This window comes from Oxyura jamaicensis, chromosome 15 (genome assembly GCF_011077185.1).
Source record: "Oxyura jamaicensis isolate SHBP4307 breed ruddy duck chromosome 15, BPBGC_Ojam_1.0, whole genome shotgun sequence".
NCBI lineage: Eukaryota > Metazoa > Chordata > Aves > Anseriformes > Anatidae > Oxyura > Oxyura jamaicensis.
Genome location: NC_048907.1, coordinates 9,500,905 through 9,520,487, shown reverse-complemented (window position 1 = coordinate 9,520,487; position 19,583 = coordinate 9,500,905). Strand labels below are relative to the sequence as shown.

Below are 19,583 nucleotides of genomic sequence, written 5' to 3'. Positions count from 1 at the left end.
CCAGTTCAAGTTTCAGGAGATACACAATACTTTTCCCTCTTCTTCTTCCTTTCTCAATCATTTTATAAGAAGCAGAATTCTCTGTGCTGCCAAACTAAGATTTTTAACTCTGTTTCTATTAACTTTTGTTTTTTAATTGTTCTTAAGCCACTTTTTCTTCAGGTATTTTCCATTTGTTATATACTGCACACCAAAGATTATTCAAAGAAATATCCATTGTGATATTATTTGGTTCATGAATCTCCTGAATTCATGACAAGCAACAGTTTAACTGTGAATAATGAAAGATTAACAGTACTACTATACTACTATATCTTGGATGCTTACTTCTACACTAGTTGTTTATCAAACCGTTTGACTCCGCAATAGCGCTCGTATTTGATACATGTGAGAAAAATTATTATGTTTCTAACTACCAACCATTGGATACTCACCACAGCAATGACAGGAATAAGCACACCAAGATTCCCTGCACTACTGGAGGCCTGGAAAAGAACAGGGAAGTTATCATCAATACATCTACGAAAGCAGTTCTAAAATACTTAGTAGGTAACATTTCAAGCATCAAACATTCCTACTGTCTCTGCAAATGGATGCAATTGCTTCCATCCCTGGGCTACTCAATAGACATGTTAACTACTAGCAATAGGAAAATGAAAATCCTTTCCCTCACAAAAGCCACCTCCACATGGCTGAAAGATCTGGTTTAAAACAAGTATCTGGAATGCCATTTTAATTGCTGGCAAGCCAACTTAATTCCATATAAAAGTGGCAGAGGACACGGGCAAACTGAAAACCAACAAAGAAAAAAATGCTTTTGTTTTGGAGTACAGCATGTACAGTGTCTTATCAACTTCATTTCTTCTTGAAAATGAAGTAACCCAGTCTTCAGAATTTCTTTCATAACTTTTTACTCTACATTGAATAAATAGTGTTCTAGTAAAAACTGCTAGCAGTATCTTCAAACTAAAGAAACACTGCCTCCTAGCTCAAAATCCAGGTTAAATCAGTCACATTCTTCCATATGCAGACAGCCTTAAGGCAGACCAGCAGTTTGTCTCCCATAGCAATTTAAAAAGATAGCAGTACAACAATATCCCTGGAAAGGGGGAGGGTGGAACCTAATTTAAAAATATCATTGTAGTGCAATATTTACAATCCATTTCACCATTTCAGCTTGCTTATCTGTAGTAAAGGAATCTATGAGAGCTGTGCAGAGATGTTTTCCAATATAAACTGCATGGAAAGCAAATTCTGTACATATCTTCGTTGCTTTGTAAAAGCAGAGTTGGCACCCCTGATCAAATGCAGTCTACCTTTAAAGCAAACATTCATTTCTGAGGGATTCACCAGGAGTTCACCCATTCCATAAAGGGATAAAGAAATAACTTAATGCTATTAGAGTGTAGCATGCACAAAAGGGAGGGTGGAAGAGGTCAAAAAGAAAAACACAAAAAAAGTGTTTCAAATTTGTTACTGGTGAAATTTTATCAACAAATATTATACTTAAGTGGAGTACGTATATAACACTAACACCACTTTAAATAATAATTTCCAACTTAAGTCAGTACTATCTTTTAACACTTGAAATCTCTAGTCCATAAATAGCCATATAAATGTAAGGAAGAATTATTTGAACAACAAAAAAAAAACATTTGTACCACTGTGCTTGTTTTTGAGACTCAAGTATAAGCATCAATAAACTCAAGTGGAATTCATCTCCTCCCTGACCTTCACAGGGAAAAAAGGGGAATTACAATGCAGGTCAATGCAACTCACAGGTGCATTGTGAATTCCCACAGATATGAATGACCATAAATAAGTTCCATTAAAATGAAGAGACTGCACCTTTAGTGGCATAAGTCAGGAGCAGGTCTCAAGTAAACCAATTAATTTAATTTACACTTTGTCTGTACGATATTCTCAAAAATACCAGTAGTGGATGCAAATAAATACAGAGTAATACAGCAATAGACTGCACAGACAAGTGGCATTTACTTTCAAGTGTTTTATTGAAAAAACTCCATTTAACATCTTAGAAACTAATCGTAAAGCTCAACTACTGTCTTGCTAGATAACAGTCAAAAGAAGAAAGGCAATCAAAACCTGCATAGCTTTCTAAAGCATTGATTCCACATGATGATGTGTAATTTTCCCTTCCCTGAAAACCCATGAATCACTAGAGTTCTGGATGTACAGACAGACCATTCCTCATCTTGCAAAGAGCTACAGATGAGAGCACCAATACACACAACAGGCAGGAGGAAAAACAAAAAGCAAACACATAGATCTTAGATTCCTTTTACTGCTAGGGCAAGGTGTCTATTTCAAAAGGAAATGTTACCTGTCTGCCTTAACCAAAAGCAAATATTGTAGCAGAGAACTGCTCTCTAAAGCACATCTCATAAAAATAAATAAATAAATAAATAAAGCATATCAAACACCATGAGATTTTTAAAGTTATGATAAGGAACAGCATAGAATGCCAAGAAGTTACTGTATTGAAATGCTAGGGAGGAAAGATCTCGTTTTCGATGAGTAGGAAGAAAACACATTTTGCTTTTCAAATGATAGGGTAGAACTCAACTGCAGAAGTCAAGGTTAGCAGCATGTTTATGAGCATATTTTAGAGCAAAGAAGAGAGGAAAGTACTGTGGGAAAGGCTGAGATTGTTACATACTTCTTAAATAGAAGAAGCATATCAAGAATTCCAGATACTGCACTGAAATAGGAATAAAAACTAGTATCAAGTGAGGTGAAAGGCTTCAATAATAAAAAAGCAGAACTCTAAATGAATAAAGTAACTGCATAAAAACTGCTCTTGTAAAAATTCAATTAGCATTTAAATACATTTCTCTTCCAGACCTTCTCATTGACTTTTACAGGCCAATGTGTGTTAAATTTTACAAATGGCAATTAAAAAAAAAAAAACACATTCAGAAAGAACTCTGTATCTTAAAGCAAATCTGCTTAAATCTACTCTTCTGCAAAATATTCCCATCATACAAATTCATCAAAGAGACAAGTCTTGCCATTCTTAGGCAAGCTTTTTGAATAAACTCTCTCCCTAAATAAAGCACCCTTACAAGTCAGGGGAGATTTCTATTAAGTATACAGGGGTTTTTGAAATGTGTGCAAACATTTGGTTTTGATTCAAAAAAGGATACAGACTATGCTTAGTAATACCATGTATATAAACGTGAAGCTGCATGCATTTAAAACCAAAAAACAGTTAATATCTTACTTTCAGAGCTGGTCCTTTTTCACTCGCTCTCTCACTAGCTCTCTTTCCTTCTAGCCCAAGCTGAACAAACAGTTCCAGCAAGTTCATCAGCAGTTCATCCACAAGGTGTTCTCCTTGAATGTTAGCAGCGATGTTAGCTAGGGCGTTAATGACAGCTAAGGAACAGTGCCTGAGAAAGACAAAAAATGATGAATAAGCAATTCCTCACCAGAAGTTTTTCTGCCTTCAGTCCTTTCCTAGTAATGCTGAACAGCAATGCTTTTAGCAGGGTCGCTGACATCAGGTTTTTTGGGGCGTGGGGGGGTTTGCGCTCAGAACTTTTTTTGTTTCTATGAATACTGATAAATCATTTTTAACGAGAATTGAATTTTTATTGCAATCAATATTTAAGTAAAAAATTATTTGTCAACTCTGCCGGTGAATGATGTTTTATTGATGATGTTGTCATTGCCAAGAGGAAATTACTTTCCTGTATCAGATATGGATACAGAGAGAAGAACAGCAAATGGCTTTGTTTCTGGAATGGGAAAGGTCTTGAGCAGAAGAATCAGAACTAGTATCAGTTGTTATTAAAGCTGGGATCACACTGGGTCAGAGTATGCAAAAACAGAGACAGGAAGAGTCCTAATAGTTACTCAAATACTACATTAAAATATACCCAGCTTAGCCCAAGTACTAATGAAGTCAGTGATTATCTTTGCACTTCAGACCCTGTTAAAATTATACTTCATTTACTAAGAAAAGAACAGCATTATTTACAACATCATTTGAAAACCTGCACTGGAAAAGACAGAAAAATCCACAATGTAGACTAAAGAATATTCAATAAAATAGTGGTGTCCCTTAAGTGTATGGATAAATCTTACCTGTATCCATGATCCTTATAATCCTTTGTGGCAGAGTAAACAACTGAGCTTGCTTTAACACTGATTTGCTGAAATAGATTCCACACCTCCTGGTAAATATATTGCTGTGAAAAAAACAAACACACTAAATAGAGTTTATTGAATACTATTTCACTGAAGAATGACCTTATAAAATAAATTGTTAGAGAGTTCTTTAGCTATGTACTCGTACCCTGAGCTATAGTTTCAGCTTCCAAGAACCACACAGTGGAAGTGCTTTCATCCATCTTTTTCTCCAGGTTTTTGACTTCTGGCAATTCTTAATTGCTTGCTCAGAAAAACAAGTTACATTTGGAAAAGGCAGAGTCAATGTTTGCATCATTCAAGGCAACTTCTACTTTTAAGTATATGGACCTACAAGACTTCTAAACTGATTACTGATACAAAAAGTGATAATGCACATCTTTTGGGCATACAGGCCAGGCTTAGGAACTATTTAACTTTTGAAAACATGGGGTTGGTTTTCTAAACTTTTATTATTTTCTGTGGGGACTAATCTCCTTTATGGGGACAGCATTTTACACATTATTAATTAGCTTTTATTTTCTGATGTCATTGAGACAAGGATTGTATGAGTGTGAACAAGTAAGATATGTAAAATACTTCAAAAAAAGTCTGCAGATGCAGTTTTTAAAATACAGACTTTCCTTTTAACTAAAAGGAAAAAAGTTATGAACTGAAAATCTCTTGGACAGTTCTTTCCTTACATTTCCAGTGATGACCAAGCAGCCCAGCTGGTCAATGATGAGTACATCAAGATTAGAAGGTGGCTGGCAGAACTTCTGCTGTAAGATCTGTAGGATGGGTTCCATCATTTTAGGGGTGTCCCTCAGTGCCACTGCGATGTGCCCTAGAGCACGAATTGTGTGGTCAGGAATCAAATGAGCTTCCCTGTTAAAACAAACAAACAAACAAAAAAAACAAAATACATTTAATACATTTAACTGTACAGTAGTTAACAAAACCTCAAAGTATGTTACATTTCACATAGGAAACAATTCATCAACTAAATTTAAGTATCACTAAACTTTACTATTGCCCCTCTACACACCTATCTACTCCAAACATTAGCATTAGAGATGTACATGCATAGGTAAAAAGAAAAAAGCAAAACAAAATAGAAGCCAGAACCCACAAGCACACTGCCCAAGAAACTCATGCTAATCTGTGTGCAAACTGCTCTGTAAACAACAGTGGAAAGAAGTAAATGTGATCTGCAAAATCTTGACACAACAGTCTGGCCAGCTACTGTAGCACTTCCCCTCACTAATCTCAGTGATATTTAGTTCTGAAATAATGCTGTCACTAATTAAGTTTTAGAATAAGCTTCATGTTCACTGAGCAAAGGAAAATGAGTTTTCACAATTAACAGCTTACTTATCACTCTCCTGTGAGATGTACAGACGGTTAGACAAACTGGCAAGAAAGGCCTCAACAATCACAGAATCTATCGTCAAGCCAGCTTTCAAGCACCTGGAACGAACAGAAAACATGCTAGAACAGTCAAAGGAAAGACACAACACAACAGAGTCCCATGAATTAAACATTTCACATTGTACAACCGTAAATGCACACCAAGTATAAGGAAAAAGAATTTACACTGAAGTCTAAGAACCAATTGCCTAGAACACCACAGATGTATTAAAAAAGTAAGTGAAGTTTCTACTGCTGCTTCTTCCAGCAACACTAAAGATGGGAATATGCAGTAAGTCAAGTTTAGAATCCATTCCTTTAGAAGCCTTAACTCCTTGCCTCTACTCACCAACTATTTGTCTTCCCTAGACAGCTGCACAGAGCTGTAGAAGGGAAGAATAATCATTACAAAAAAAATAATAATAATAATAAAAAAAATAAAACCTGCTGCATACCAAAATGTGACTAGCATGAATTACCCACGTGGGAAGCAAAAACAATTAAACTAAATGAGTATTTTAAGACTAGGACATAAAACCAAGGGATTGTCTGAAGAAAAACAAGGTCACAAAATAAAAAAGGCACAAAGCCTCTATAACACAGAGGAGCGCCTTCTAAATGGTCACAATACTTTTCTGCTAGGGAAACAGAACATGGATTCCACAATGCTGCAAGCCTCCTCTGTTACCACACATCTCTCACCTGCAGATATTGTCTATGGCAATGTCACGGAGCTGTTCATACATGGATGGCTGACTTTTCTTGCCAGGCATTACGTTTAGAGTGGACTCTGAATGCTCATTGGTTACACTGATCTTGATGTCATTACCACCTACTAAGAATACAGAGTACAGAAATCAGCACCTTTCAAAACGTTTCCCCCTCCCCAAGTTGAGAGTACACAGGCAGAGCTACATCTGGCAAATGTAAAAGAGGATACCTTACAGGTCAGATAGTTAAGCTGAAGAACTTTGAAATTGCTTATGTTGTCAGTACTTTTGTGAGATATCACTTAACACAATTATAAATTAATAATAATTAAATACAATTATTCCTAAATTTAGTCACCTACAGTTTTCATTTTTCTCTATTCTGCCTTAGCATTATGATACTGCTTTTGCATTAGCAAGTGATTTACATGGAACATTTTCTTTTGGGAAATCATAACTCAACAATACAATTCAAAAACAATAACAAAAGAATTGCTGGGTGACACCAAAACAGACAGAAGACTGAAGAACTCTGTTGTAAAATTTGAGCTATAATATAATAGAGATTGTATAGTGTAAAATTATGAAGCCTCCTAAACACATTGAATCTGCATATCCTATCTACTCATTTTCTTTCCTTCACACTGCGCAGGAAATTCTACTCCACATTGGTCATTATTAACAAAATTTTCTTGCAGAATTTTAATGCCACCATTCTGTCTTTGCTGTCCTGAGCAAGAAGATTCTACAAGGCTGTCAAGTCAGGAAAACCAAAATTTTCCATGGCAAACTGAAATCACTAAATAAAAAAGGAACAGTATACTGATAGCCACTTTTTCCAAGATTAACGTTGGACAGAAAACAAGCTTTAAGGCTTGCATTTCTAAAGATTAGGAAGTTGATTCACAACACTTGCTCACCCCATTGTGCATGTTAGCACACCCTTCTGCACACAGATGGTGACCCACTAAGAGTGGCCAAAAGGTACCAAAGTGCAGCCACCCGTTTGCCAACCCATGTAAGAATTGCCTTATAAAGCAAACAAAAAAAGCACACTTTTTCATCCACCTTATCCTGGTAACATGCTAATATAAATCTAATATTCAACCTGCAAACTGAAAGTAACCATTCTCTACTTATCCACACATGCTGCACATTCTACACAATGGGACACTATTTCAACTCCCTGAAGGAAAAAGCACCCGCTTTTCTGGAACTAGAAAAACATACGTTAGTTCTACTTAAAGCTAAATAAGCTGACATTGCCAGTAAGTTTGTCGTAAGACACAAATAATAAAACCTTCAATAACGCAGCATCACACTGCAGTCGCTGGTGATCTCACTCAGGAGAAAAGTGCTTGAGATACGACTATCTCAGTTTCAGCATACAAGCACAGCAATATTGCTCCTAGAATAAAACGTAGCTCTACATACACTTCTAGCACAGAGATATACTTCTACCTTGATTTGCATTCCTCCTCTCCACTCTAAAATTCAAATTCATCTCCATTTTCTCCCTACAGATCCATCATCGCAGAACATCTAAAAGCATCAAAAAGCCACAACAGCTGCAAAATGACCGCTAGCATATCCTTTGGAACACGACACCACCCCCCAGTTACCTGTGTGATACTGGCTATGATACTTGTAAAGCTTCACAAGCACTGGGGAAGGTATCACAAGGAAGTCTCTCAAAGATGGATTGACAGAATGAACCACAACAGGGAACCTCTCACATAAACGACCTAGACCCTAAAAGCAAAAATAGGAAAAAAAATCATTTAGGTAACATGCATCATTTGAAATAAAAACTATGCTGCTATATTCAACTGTAAGCTTGCAACTTCATCTGAACACTAAAGCCAAAGATAGTTCTGAGGGACTCAATATTTAGTGTACGACTGAAGGCATTTAAAGGCTCTAATTCTTTTAGATTATCCTCCAATTTGGCATGCTACTCAAGCCTTCCTGTTTTCTTCAGAGTTAATTTCACAGGAGGTATATGAAATGAACTGCACAGTCTAAAAATGAACTTACTGGACAAGTTCCAATGCATACAGAATCCTGATAATTTAGTATCCTAATTTTGCAAAGTACCACATCTGTAAGACTGTGTCCAACAAGATGACAAAAATTAGAATAACCAAGTTCTAGTCTTCGATGTCAGTGATCTGCCAGTCCCAGCTTAGCTGTTCATGTAATAGGCTATAACATTAAATATTTCAGAAATGAAATACGGGTTAAAAACATTCATCAGTATTATTCTTCAAGAATTTACTTAGCTGAGCTAAGTAAATTTTGAAAGCATTACTCTTATGCAGATCCACTTGCAAGACCAAATCTCTAAAATCCAAATGAAGAACACATTGATGGAAAGTAATACAAACAGGAGATATAAAATGCTCTTCTAGCAACCTGCAACTCCCTCCCCAATATAGGCATGCCAAATACAGTAAAAACAGACCTGCAAACAGCAAATTAGAAGTGGCAAATGAGCAATGATGACTTTGCTGGAAGTTTTTGACTGCAGCTTCTCTGATAACTTGATGCACAGGTTTTCTGCACCTTAATACCAAAAATCCAACAGAAAAAAAAATAAGTTTGTCAGACTTGTTATTAGGCAGCTCAATGTTATTGGAGTGCCTAAAACATGAAAAAAATGTATCAGCTTCACTCCCTTTGTACTACAATTCCTCAAAGAGATTTAGTACTTTTTCTGAAGAAAAAAAAAAAAAGAAGTTGTGTTAGAGTTAACACAAAATCATAGCATCTGCACTAACCAGCCCTGTCTAACACTATGATGGAAAGAATGACAGTACTTCAAGTTGATTTTGAGGGTACCTCACATCTGACAGAAATGAATTTTTGCAAGAGTCAAAGGAAAAAAATGCTACGTGTACCCAGAGGATGTGTAAGAATAACACAAGCAAGAAAGAAATTTGAGAAAGAGTGAGAAAGTTTACCAATACTGATAGCAATGAAGAAAAAACATTTCCTTTAATGAATCACTAAGAAACTTTTAAGACACGAAAAGCAGTAATTGAAAACATAAAACAAACTAGGAAGTAAAGAGCAAAATGCAGCAATTGTACTGTCCCTTCTAAGTGAGCCAATAGGAAGTTTCTGATTTCATTTCTGTAGAGATGTCTAACTACCTGGCCAACTAATTCATTAACTTCTTGATGAAAGTTCAAGGTGTGAATTCCAATAACCGGAAGCATTCAACTTTAGTTTATTTATATTTCTCTGAGCTTTCAAAGAGCTTATAAGTATTCCTACAAGTTAAAAATAAAATATAAACCAGACATTCCAGGGACAGAAAAGCATTTTTCACCTTGCTCATCTTTCACAGCCCACACCATGAGATCCACACAGGCAGCATTAGCCTGACAACGCAGTTTTAGAGGACTCAGCTCATTGTGCAGTCGGTCTACATCATGAAGTATCTTCTGAAGTTCTGATTGACTGGTGTTGAATTGTTCAAGCACAAAATCATGGATTTCCTTCACAAATGAATTGGGAAGATCTAAAGAAATAAAAGGAAATAGCATTATAGTAGAAGAAAGGGAGACAGTGTATCAGAATGAAAGCAGTTGTGAAATTAATTGCCAATGTCATGAATGATTTCATGAAGTTTATGCCCTACCTAGAAAGATAAATTTTGTAGCAAAGTCCACCAGTAACCAGACAATTAAAATGCCTTCTGTTAATCATTTCAGTGATGTCATAAGAATTTTTTTTCTCTATTTCCCTAGCACCTTTACATGGAATCATTTCAAAATACATCAGAAATTACATGGCAAAAAATAAACAAATAAACACTATACCTTTCATATAGTATAATGTGTCTCTCAGCATTTTAAATTGCGCAAGATAAAGAGGATCACTGAATGTTTTATAATAGAGATCTGTGTTAGCACCTGTCTGCAAAAGAAAAGAAACAACCATCCAGATTAAAAATGCAGTATTTTCCATAACATGAATAAATACATCTTCTCATTCAAGTCACAGTTTTTACCCCACACTGTACAAGCCCAAGCACTTTAACAACTTTACAACCACCATTAAATAAGATTCAGCCAGTCTTTTGATTTGAAAAGCTCATACGTGTTCTCAGTATTTTAATAATGATAAATAAAAATCAGATTGATCATTTTACTGAGGCAGCACAGGAGTAACTGAAGCTGTCTCCACTTAGGCCTGCATTTCAAATATGGCAGAACTTGAAAGATGCCTGGAGAGAACAGCACTTGTATTCCCACACAACTGAACATTCTCCTTTTATGACAGCTTTACACCTCCAATGAAATGGGGTTAACTCCATAATATGTGGTACAGGAACATGTATGCCACCTCTGAAAGTGAAGGTCCAAGAACTGTAATACTATGACATTTCTTGAAATGATACCTACAAGAGCAGCAGTGATTTCCAAGCCAGAAGAAACGAGAAAAAACAAAATACACCACATTTAACTACATGAAAAAAAGACAAGAGTGTTACTGAAATAAGCAACAATTCTACAGTCTGAGCCTACAGTAGACCAGTTTGGGCAACCAATGCTGTAATTTAGCAGAATAACAGAGCTCAGGTAGCTGAATAATTAAATAAAATAATTACTTCCTTTTTTGTTAGTGAAAAATATTCTCTCCCCTCTTTTTAACACAGCCCAGGACTAGATTTAAAAAACTTAAAGAACATATCAAAAATGAAACGAGTTTCATTTTACGAAGACAAGGCATACCTTAGATAGTAAAAAAAGCTAATTAACAAGTATTAAGACAAAGCATTCAAGTCAAGAGAAAGGGATTTTAAGAACGTACCTCCGCAACTTCAGCTAGAACTGCATCTAAAGTCTTTAGCAGAGAATCCCCAACAATCTGTTTTACCTACAGAGGAAAAAAGAAAAAAAGGATGGTTTATGTTCATGACTCTAGATAGGAAGATGATACAATTTTGCACATGCAAGGACAACACCCATCACTACTGCAAAGTGTAAGATGAAATTAATGCTACAAGAATTTTTAGTTGCAACAAGATTTAATATATTTCAGCCTCTGTGCAATACTCCAAAATAGCTGGTACGTGAAGCAGCCACGGCCAGTAGCCTCCACCACTCTGCATGAATTCACAGCAACAACGCTCTTCTGGAAGAGGGCCTTATTCTCACAGCAAAAAACATTCTACTTCAGCAACTGTCAATACGCAAGAACCACGTGGTCTGAGACACATCAAAAGAAAGAATCTGACAAACTTACTTGATATTCCAACTTCACTGTGAAATTTATCACATTCACATTTCAACTTTGCATTTCAGGAAGACTATTGAAACATGATGTTAAATGCAATAAAAATAACATTACACAAAGCTTGAAAGAAACACAGTCTTTTTATTTGCACTTCTAAAAGCTTAAATAATTTGCATCTTCCTCTAGTATGGAAATTGCGGCAACCTTCATAGCAATCTATCACATACCATGTTCAAAAGCTGGCGAAGCATTTCCAGTGGGATGTTAAACTCTTTATTATTAATGCCATTAAAGAGAGGAGAAACTGAAAAGCTGGAGCTGATCGTAGTGAAGTAATAATCAGGATCCAGTGCACTCCCATCAGGAAGATATGAACCTGATCAAAAAATAAAGAAGTATGAGAAAAAATTCTGGGGAGAGAAAGGACACAGATTTTGTTTAATGGTAATGTTTAATCACCACTAAAGAGTTATTTCCAATATGGGTGCAGTCTTTACCAAGTTATCAAGAGGCTCAATTCAGCTAATCTACTGGTAAATCAAGACAAAACTACAATGAAAAACACATTTGTTCATCAAAAAGCAACAATCCTGTGTGAGGAATTGATTTTAGCTTATGTTCATGTCATAGACACTGCTGACAACAACTCTTACCATACTACTGATGTCCCTTTACCTGAAATTATTTCTGTAAATGCCATTTTAGTATTGAGCACAGAGATACAAAAAACAGGCTAAGTCAAAACTATCTTGTGAGAGTTTTCCTTATATTAGAGCGAAAGAACATGGGGCCTAGCTTTAATTTTAGAAGAGCCAATTCATTATTGCAATTCAAAGATAAAGACAAAATTATTTTTTCAGATTCAAATATTCCATTAAGCAAATAGCCTGCAAATCATACTGCTCTGGGTACTGCTTGCAGTTTAGAAGTTACATCTTTGCCTTTTTAAAGTACTTAGCTGCCTGTGCTAAAGTAGTGTTCTTGCAATTAATAGACTTCCAAGCAGCACTGTTTACTAACAATAAAAAAAATCATTCTTTTTTTTTTTCCCCTAAACCCTTAGCCAGAAAAAAAAACAAGACCATTAGTCTTATTTTCTAAATATGATTATCACAAACTATACTATGAGAAAAAATATAAGGCTTACCTACAGGCTTTAATTATGCTTTGCATTTTGTTATTGTCTCTTTAACCTGATGGGATTTTTTGTTTTTAACACTCAAAACTTCAAGAACCTAAAGCTGAAGAACTGTATAGGGTGGTTCAACAGAGTAGACAGAGGACAGCTTATTTTTCTTACTTGGCCGCTTATGATGAATTACCCTACATCCTAGTGATATGAGGAAGGAAGACAGATGCCTCTATAAATAGTAACATGAAGAAAACAGAAAATGTAGCATGGGAGAAATCATCTTAAACCAGGGCTTCAGAGACAGAAGGAACACAGAAACTGAGAATGTCCAAACCATTAAAGACTTCAAAGGCCCAGACAAAACCAAAGACACCAAAACACCTCAGATGCGGAATTATTTACCACCGAACTTGTGCAAATACGGTTTATTTTCAAGCCCTGCTTCTACATGTCACTGCACAAAAACTCAAAGCTAGAGCTGTACCAAAACCCAGTGGCTAAGAGACAACTTCAGTGTCTCCTTTATTATTTTTCACTTCAGCAAATTACTAGGTCCTTAAACAGTGACCCGTACCAAATTTACTTCAAATGGAGCTGTTGTTTTAGAATCCTAGAATTTTGAGACCTTTGTGGTACATGCTAGACACTAGTCCACCAATGTACTTGTTTAGTGAAGTTTGGTATTAACACTTGTTTCTGAAAGTGACTCAGCCTAATCTTCCCAAATATTTTTGGCTTAGTTGAATTAAGCCCTTCAGTACTAGGCACTGCCTAGCATCGGGAAATCATGTCTCTCAGAAGCCTGCCAGAACAACTGACCCTGGAGATCAGTAGCATTAATAAGGACTACTTCCTGCTGTCTTCACCCTCCACACCTTTTCAGAAACCTAGCAGGCATGTGCCTGAGAATTACTGTAAGGATCCCGGAAGGCAGAGAAAGAGGTCAAAAGGATTTGGGTTCTCAATTTTTTCTAAAGAGAAATAAAAATAAAAGAATCACACATTATTCATTTGCAAAAGAATTTACCTTCAAAGTAATGGATTGCAGACCCTCCAGGAGAGCTGGGTGGGGGAATTCCACGTTCAGGACTAACCTGAAAAATCACACACTTTTTAAAACCATACTTTCGAAAACTAAAGAGAAATACTCATCAGTGTGTTCACACACTTTATAGTGAAACGCAGCTTCAAGTGAAACTACCAGAACAATGTATTGACAGGCCTAACTGCTCAATTACAACCAAAAAATGGGAAGTTAAAAAAGGCTAGTTCAGTAGTTTTGGTTAAAGGCAACAGATCAGAATGACAACTCCTGTACTGCGCGTAGTTATGCTAATAACAATCCATGGTTTCCAAAAAGGCACCTGAACGCATTTTTCCCCTATGACAATGAATATGCACAGCTGCCAGTAAAGCCAGCAAGAGGTACTACAGGCTCAGCACTTCTGAAAGCTCTAGTCATCAACTGACAGTTTCCCAAATTTTCCAATAAACATTATATATATATATATATGAGAATAACATGATACATAATACAAAATTATGAATAGAACTGGGCAGCAATTTATTATCAGGATTTATTGGTACAGTAATTAGTTTAACTGTCACTAATTATTTTGTAGCTCAGAAGCTATAAAATCATTTTGAAGGTCAGCCACAGAACCAAAATAAAGATTTCTGAATGTGGTCAAATAACGTGTGAAGAGACAGTCTACGTATCCAGGCTTAAGGCTGCCTTAATCACATCAAGACCACAATGTCATTGTAGCACCGATTCCAACACATGGCAAGTCATACAGACCTGTGAGATGCTAGATACACTGCTAGCCTTTCTCTTTAGTGTTCCTTCTTGGCAAACAGTGAGCAGAGAACTGGGAAGAATGGATCTGAAATCATTAAAGGATCGTCGACGAATTCCTTCAAGCTCTTCTGGAACTCTCAGGGAATGTGGGGGAATTTTTGGAAAAAGCTTTGAAAGGAGAGCCTCTTCTGAATTGCTGTAGCGACCAAAGGCTCGAGAAATTCCTATCAGGCAGGGCACTGCATACTTGCATAAATATTCTGGGGAGGGAGGGGAAACAAACAAACAAAAAAGGATATAAGAATATATTAACAGTAACTTAGCAAAACTGAGGTGGGGTAGTTCTACCAGTTCAAAAAAATGCTTCAGCCTAAAGTGCTTTACAAAGATTTGTTCAAAAGCAGAGGAAAAATCACAATGTAATCTTAAATTAATATACATCTCTAGCTTCTGTATTTCATTTACAGCAACAGAGTAAACACATGCTAAGAGAAGTCAGAGAAAAGCTTCTCATTTCTCAGGAGCAATCCTGATAGTTTGAAAATACAAGAATTTCAGAGAATGAGTTCGGATACAGTAACAATATAAAGAGTTATTTTAAAAGTACCTTTATCATGCATTTGTGGGGTCTGGCACATTCCCAACAGGAACTGCATAACTTGTAGAATTGCATCCAAAATCTAAAGCAATCACGACAGACATACAAAAACAGATGTTGGTAAAGAGGTTTTATCATCATATATAAAGATCGCTACAACACATATGACACTTACTTATGAATGCAAGCATCTCTGTAAACAAGATGTTTTTAATGCTGTGTGACTACAAAAGTATATTGGTCTCATCCAGCTTACAGAGCTTCCTTTGTAAAGCCTTCAGCTAACTGCTGTGTACAACAGAATAAAACTGCAGCAGCCCTGATCTTAGTACCAAGCTTGAATTCTAGAACTCCGGACTCAATGATTGTCATGCCTTGACATCCAGAAGCAAAAACAGATTTAAGAACTTCTTCTGTGTACCTGACTTCATTAACTGAAGCAAAGTAGCGCGGCAGTATACATGTCAAAGCAACCAATCCCTTGTCAAGGAAGAAGGAAGGCAGCTGTGATGTACTCTTGCCTAGGCATTTGTCAGTTACACCACGGGAGAATCGGGTACAAGGTAAGCACAAAATTGAACTCTACCTGCTCCCTGAGAGAGGCATCCCTGTAAGCAACATCTGATAACAATGTTACCAAGCAGAAGCTGAAGTTCTCTGCTACTGGAAGCAACCCTGCAAAGTAAGAGAGAAGTACTGTTAGAGATGTACATCAGAGAAAATAATAATAAAGAAAACAACTGATTCACATACGGTACACTTCTGAGACGGACTGTGGATAGTCCTACATACATAACGTAGAAGTACTTTCTAACCATCATAATTTCAGTGTGAAGGGTTAAAAGCCTATTTTTAAATTTGTAAAAACCTTTCCAGGTTTTCAAATAAATAAATAATATAATGTAATACACTTTGTGAAACAGAAGTATTCTTATATTCATTTTAAGTGGTATTAAGGGAGCAAGAAATTAAGTGGTTTCATAGCAGCTAAGTATCTAACTAAAAGCAGATCATAAAAATCTCAGGTTCCACACTCCTGATCTAACTGCCATGCAAACTTTTCCAATGTAGTCCTGAAATAGATTGATCACAGAATTATTTGCAAGTACAATTTATCATAAAGATGTCAAGCAGGAAAGCTGGGAGGTATTCAACTCCCTCTTTGCTTCTAAAGAGCAAGCAGTATTAATCACTGTCAAGTCAAGAGCTGAGGACCTAAGAGGCCCTTTCCCACCTCTCTTTATACCACATCCTGAATAGGCTTTGCTCTTTCTATTTCTTGTCTACCGTTTTATGAGAATAATAAGGACACACACAACAACAAACATCACCTCTGCCTTTCCGTGCGTTGCTTTCTTCTATCCACTGGACTTTGGGAAGTCCCTTCAGAAGCCGGAGAAGGTAAGGAACCACATTATCTTTGTGCTAAAGAGGAAAATACTCTATTTAAAATGGAAGCAAAATGCCGAAAAATATCTGCTGAAGGTATTTTAGAGGCATGGAAACACTACATTAAACAAACACAGAACACACTTTTTCTAATGATTACTCCACTGGCTTCTTGAATATTGCAAAATTTATTTCAACACAGGCAAAGGAAAGTAAACAAGTTAACTCAGTTCTATAAACCCAAGCATTTCATTCTGGGCAACTGTTCATTCTCTATAAAACTTGGGATTAATTAAAGTTTTGTATCTTTTTCCTCCAATTCATTTATCAGTTTGCACCAAAGTACAAAATAATTTTAAGGCAGCTAGATATTTAGAAATGCCAGACCCAATTCAATGTTAGAGATCCATCCCAAGGCCTTAAGCAAATCACTTAGCACACCCATTTAACACCTTAGCTAAACCTGCAAAACCAAGGATATTATCTTCCTTCCCCACAGAGCTGGATTAATTAAATCTGATGGTTTTGAAAACTTCACAAAAACGCGAAGAAAAATGAATACAATTGCCTTAAAGTTCATACTAACAAAATGCAAATAGGACAAAGTAGTTAATACTGTGTATGCAAGCTGTATCATAGCAAACAGGCACCAAAGAGGAAGAAATCCAGGCTCAATCCAAACCCCAGCAACAGTAAAAGACTTGAAGTGATGTGAATGTCTTTGAAACCAGGACTCCATATATCCTTCCTTTCTTCTGCAAGAAACAATACCACCCCCAGAGTTTGAAGAGAACCAGCTTGTCAGAAACAAGCTGACAGATACAAAAGGGATATTTGTATACAATGCAACCTATCCACACTGTTTGTCTTTTTACCCTAGCTAATACCCAGGCATAAAAAGGCTGTTACAAACCTGACATTCAGGAGCGTGTTTGCTCCTGAAACATACCTGTTGTTTAGAAGCTGGTGAGGGCAGGACAAGCAATGACACATTGAGCAAATTGCACTAAACAGTTTGCCCACACCTATATAGACTTCTTGCACTTCCACATTCAGCCAACATATACTCTAACAATAAAACTTCTACACTTCATGCTTCCTCTTAAAAAACACTTCCCTCCTTTACTACCTCAAATTCAATGCCACAGGGCCAATCCATCAGCTACCTTGTAAAAACCTACAAACAAGTGCCTTTGTGTTGGTTACCACCCCAAAAAAAACCTCTGTAAAACAATTTAAGCTTTCCTGTCCCTCCTTAAGCTGCAATGACCAAGAAACATGACAGCAGCTTGGTCGTGGCAGTACCACGATTTCTGTCATCAGTACCGCCCTTGTTTTCTTGTGCTCCCCTGCCTGCATCCATCTGTTACGTCTGATCTTTTATCTAGTCAGCTCTTTAGAGCAAGGACGTGAATATGGTACCATACGTGTAAAGCATTCACAAATTTCATTTTCCCCACGTTACAGTAATTCAAATGAATATTAAATACCAGTTTTTCACTCACTGAACAACTAATCCAACATCTTTCTAGTAAAATATCCCAAGGGAGGAAAAATACCTGAAGGTCAGATTCAATTAGAAAGATTCCCAAAGCAATTACAGCATCTCTTCGACGTTCATCTAACTGGAAAATCCCATGGAAATCCACTGGACACATACAGAGCAGCTTTTGTACCTGAAAAACAGTGATGGGAAAGGATGGGAGAACAAGACCAAAAGCATCAAAACAAGGAAAGCAATGCAAATAGGTCCCAGCTTTTTGTTTAAGGAATAGATGTAGCCGTCATGTCCATGCCCTAGAGCATGCCAAGTAATAGACCTGGGTAGTACTAAGGCAGCTGCAAATATGTTCATAACAGAGAAACAAGCTGACAGGCTGCGGTTTTCAAGATTCATTCAGACCTCCAGTGTTTGAAGTAGTGTTACAACTGCACCAGTGCCCTCCTCATGAACAGCCCTGAATGAATGCTGCTGCTTAGCTGAGTTTGACTTTTGCTCTGATTCTTCTAACACATTAAGTTTCCAGAACTTATTTCCCTACAGCTTACCTATCAGTTCACTGCATACCCAGCAAACGCACAACTAAAGAATATTTCAAGCCTCTGAAATGCTGTTTGCCTACAGACCTGTTATTAAAAAAAAAAAAAAAAAAAAGGAAAAGCAACAAGCAGATGGACCTCTATAGATCTTCTTGATGCTAATAAGGAGTAGCAAAAAGGGACAACACCTATGTTTGAATGTCAAGCTACTTCCCATTTACATAGCAAACTTTAAACATTCTACCTTGAAATTTATAAACTAAGAAACTGTTTTCCTAGAGGATTAAAACAACTACAAGACCTGTAATACGACACAAGTAATCCTCTTGATTAGCGTGAAATACAGCAGAGGAAACATGAACTTTGAAATAACTTCTAATATGTGTTCCACATCAGATTGGTACGTGGAATAACGTAATTGTAGCTAGATATGACCTGTTGATATCATTTAACTCCTACTTGGACTCTCTCAAAGAAAAAAAAATAAACACTGGATAAGAGCAAACCAACAGCAAGACATTAAAGAAAACATTTACAGGGGGCTGTCAGAGCAATGACAGATTTCCAGAACAAGAACTAAGCAAAGACACCTGCAACAGCTGGCCAACAATAAGTCACACGCTATGATTTTCGCCAACGCAGAGCTGTGCTTTTCACCAATTTAGTCACTTCTCATTAAGGCACGAAGCGATTCGAAAGCTCGGCCCCTTCCAGCACAGGCACTGACACACGAGGATCAGCCACGGGAACTCACACAGCCAGCCGGCCCCCGCCAGCAGCGGGACCCACGGCGAAAACCCTCGCAAGGCAAAAATTCTCCTATTTAATTACACAGTCACTAGGTGCTTATCTTCACCGAATTCTCCCTTTTTTTTTCATTCTGCTTTTTTAACCTTGAGCTGATTCAGTCACTTTGATTTCACCAGATACACGGGATAAATCAACCAGCCCTCATTAGGCTGGCACTAATTACACCTCACAAGCTTCAGGGCCGGACCTCGGCCTTCTGCTCCCCTCAGCACCCCCCGGAGGGGACACGGCCGAGCCCCGCCGCCTGCCACGCGTGACAGGGCCCCACGGGGCACCCGGACACCCCCTCAGGAC

The 19,583-nt window shown here is 37.1% G+C and overlaps 1 protein-coding gene across 1 annotated transcript in view; it reads right to left on the bottom strand.

The window, feature by feature from the left end:
- The window catches only part of PI4KA (phosphatidylinositol 4-kinase alpha), a 60,152-nt gene that overhangs the window by 40,237 nt on the left and 332 nt on the right, over window positions 1–19,583 (bottom strand). Inside the window, exons 2-19 of the mRNA XM_035340129.1 lie at window positions 17,999–18,115; window positions 16,382–16,475; window positions 15,637–15,725; window positions 15,060–15,132; window positions 14,453–14,712; window positions 13,679–13,745; window positions 11,747–11,895; window positions 11,094–11,159; window positions 10,100–10,196; window positions 9,607–9,798; window positions 8,737–8,837; window positions 7,895–8,024; window positions 6,265–6,397; window positions 5,527–5,622; window positions 4,857–5,040; window positions 4,111–4,214; window positions 3,245–3,413; window positions 435–485 (exon numbers count right to left, since the gene is read on the bottom strand). Of these exons, the coding sequence (XP_035196020.1) occupies window positions 435–485; window positions 3,245–3,413; window positions 4,111–4,214; window positions 4,857–5,040; window positions 5,527–5,622; window positions 6,265–6,397; window positions 7,895–8,024; window positions 8,737–8,837; window positions 9,607–9,798; window positions 10,100–10,196; window positions 11,094–11,159; window positions 11,747–11,895; window positions 13,679–13,745; window positions 14,453–14,712; window positions 15,060–15,132; window positions 15,637–15,725; window positions 16,382–16,475; window positions 17,999–18,115 (2,172 nt within the window). The remainder of the gene's footprint in view (window positions 1–434; window positions 486–3,244; window positions 3,414–4,110; window positions 4,215–4,856; window positions 5,041–5,526; window positions 5,623–6,264; window positions 6,398–7,894; window positions 8,025–8,736; window positions 8,838–9,606; window positions 9,799–10,099; window positions 10,197–11,093; window positions 11,160–11,746; window positions 11,896–13,678; window positions 13,746–14,452; window positions 14,713–15,059; window positions 15,133–15,636; window positions 15,726–16,381; window positions 16,476–17,998; window positions 18,116–19,583) is intronic.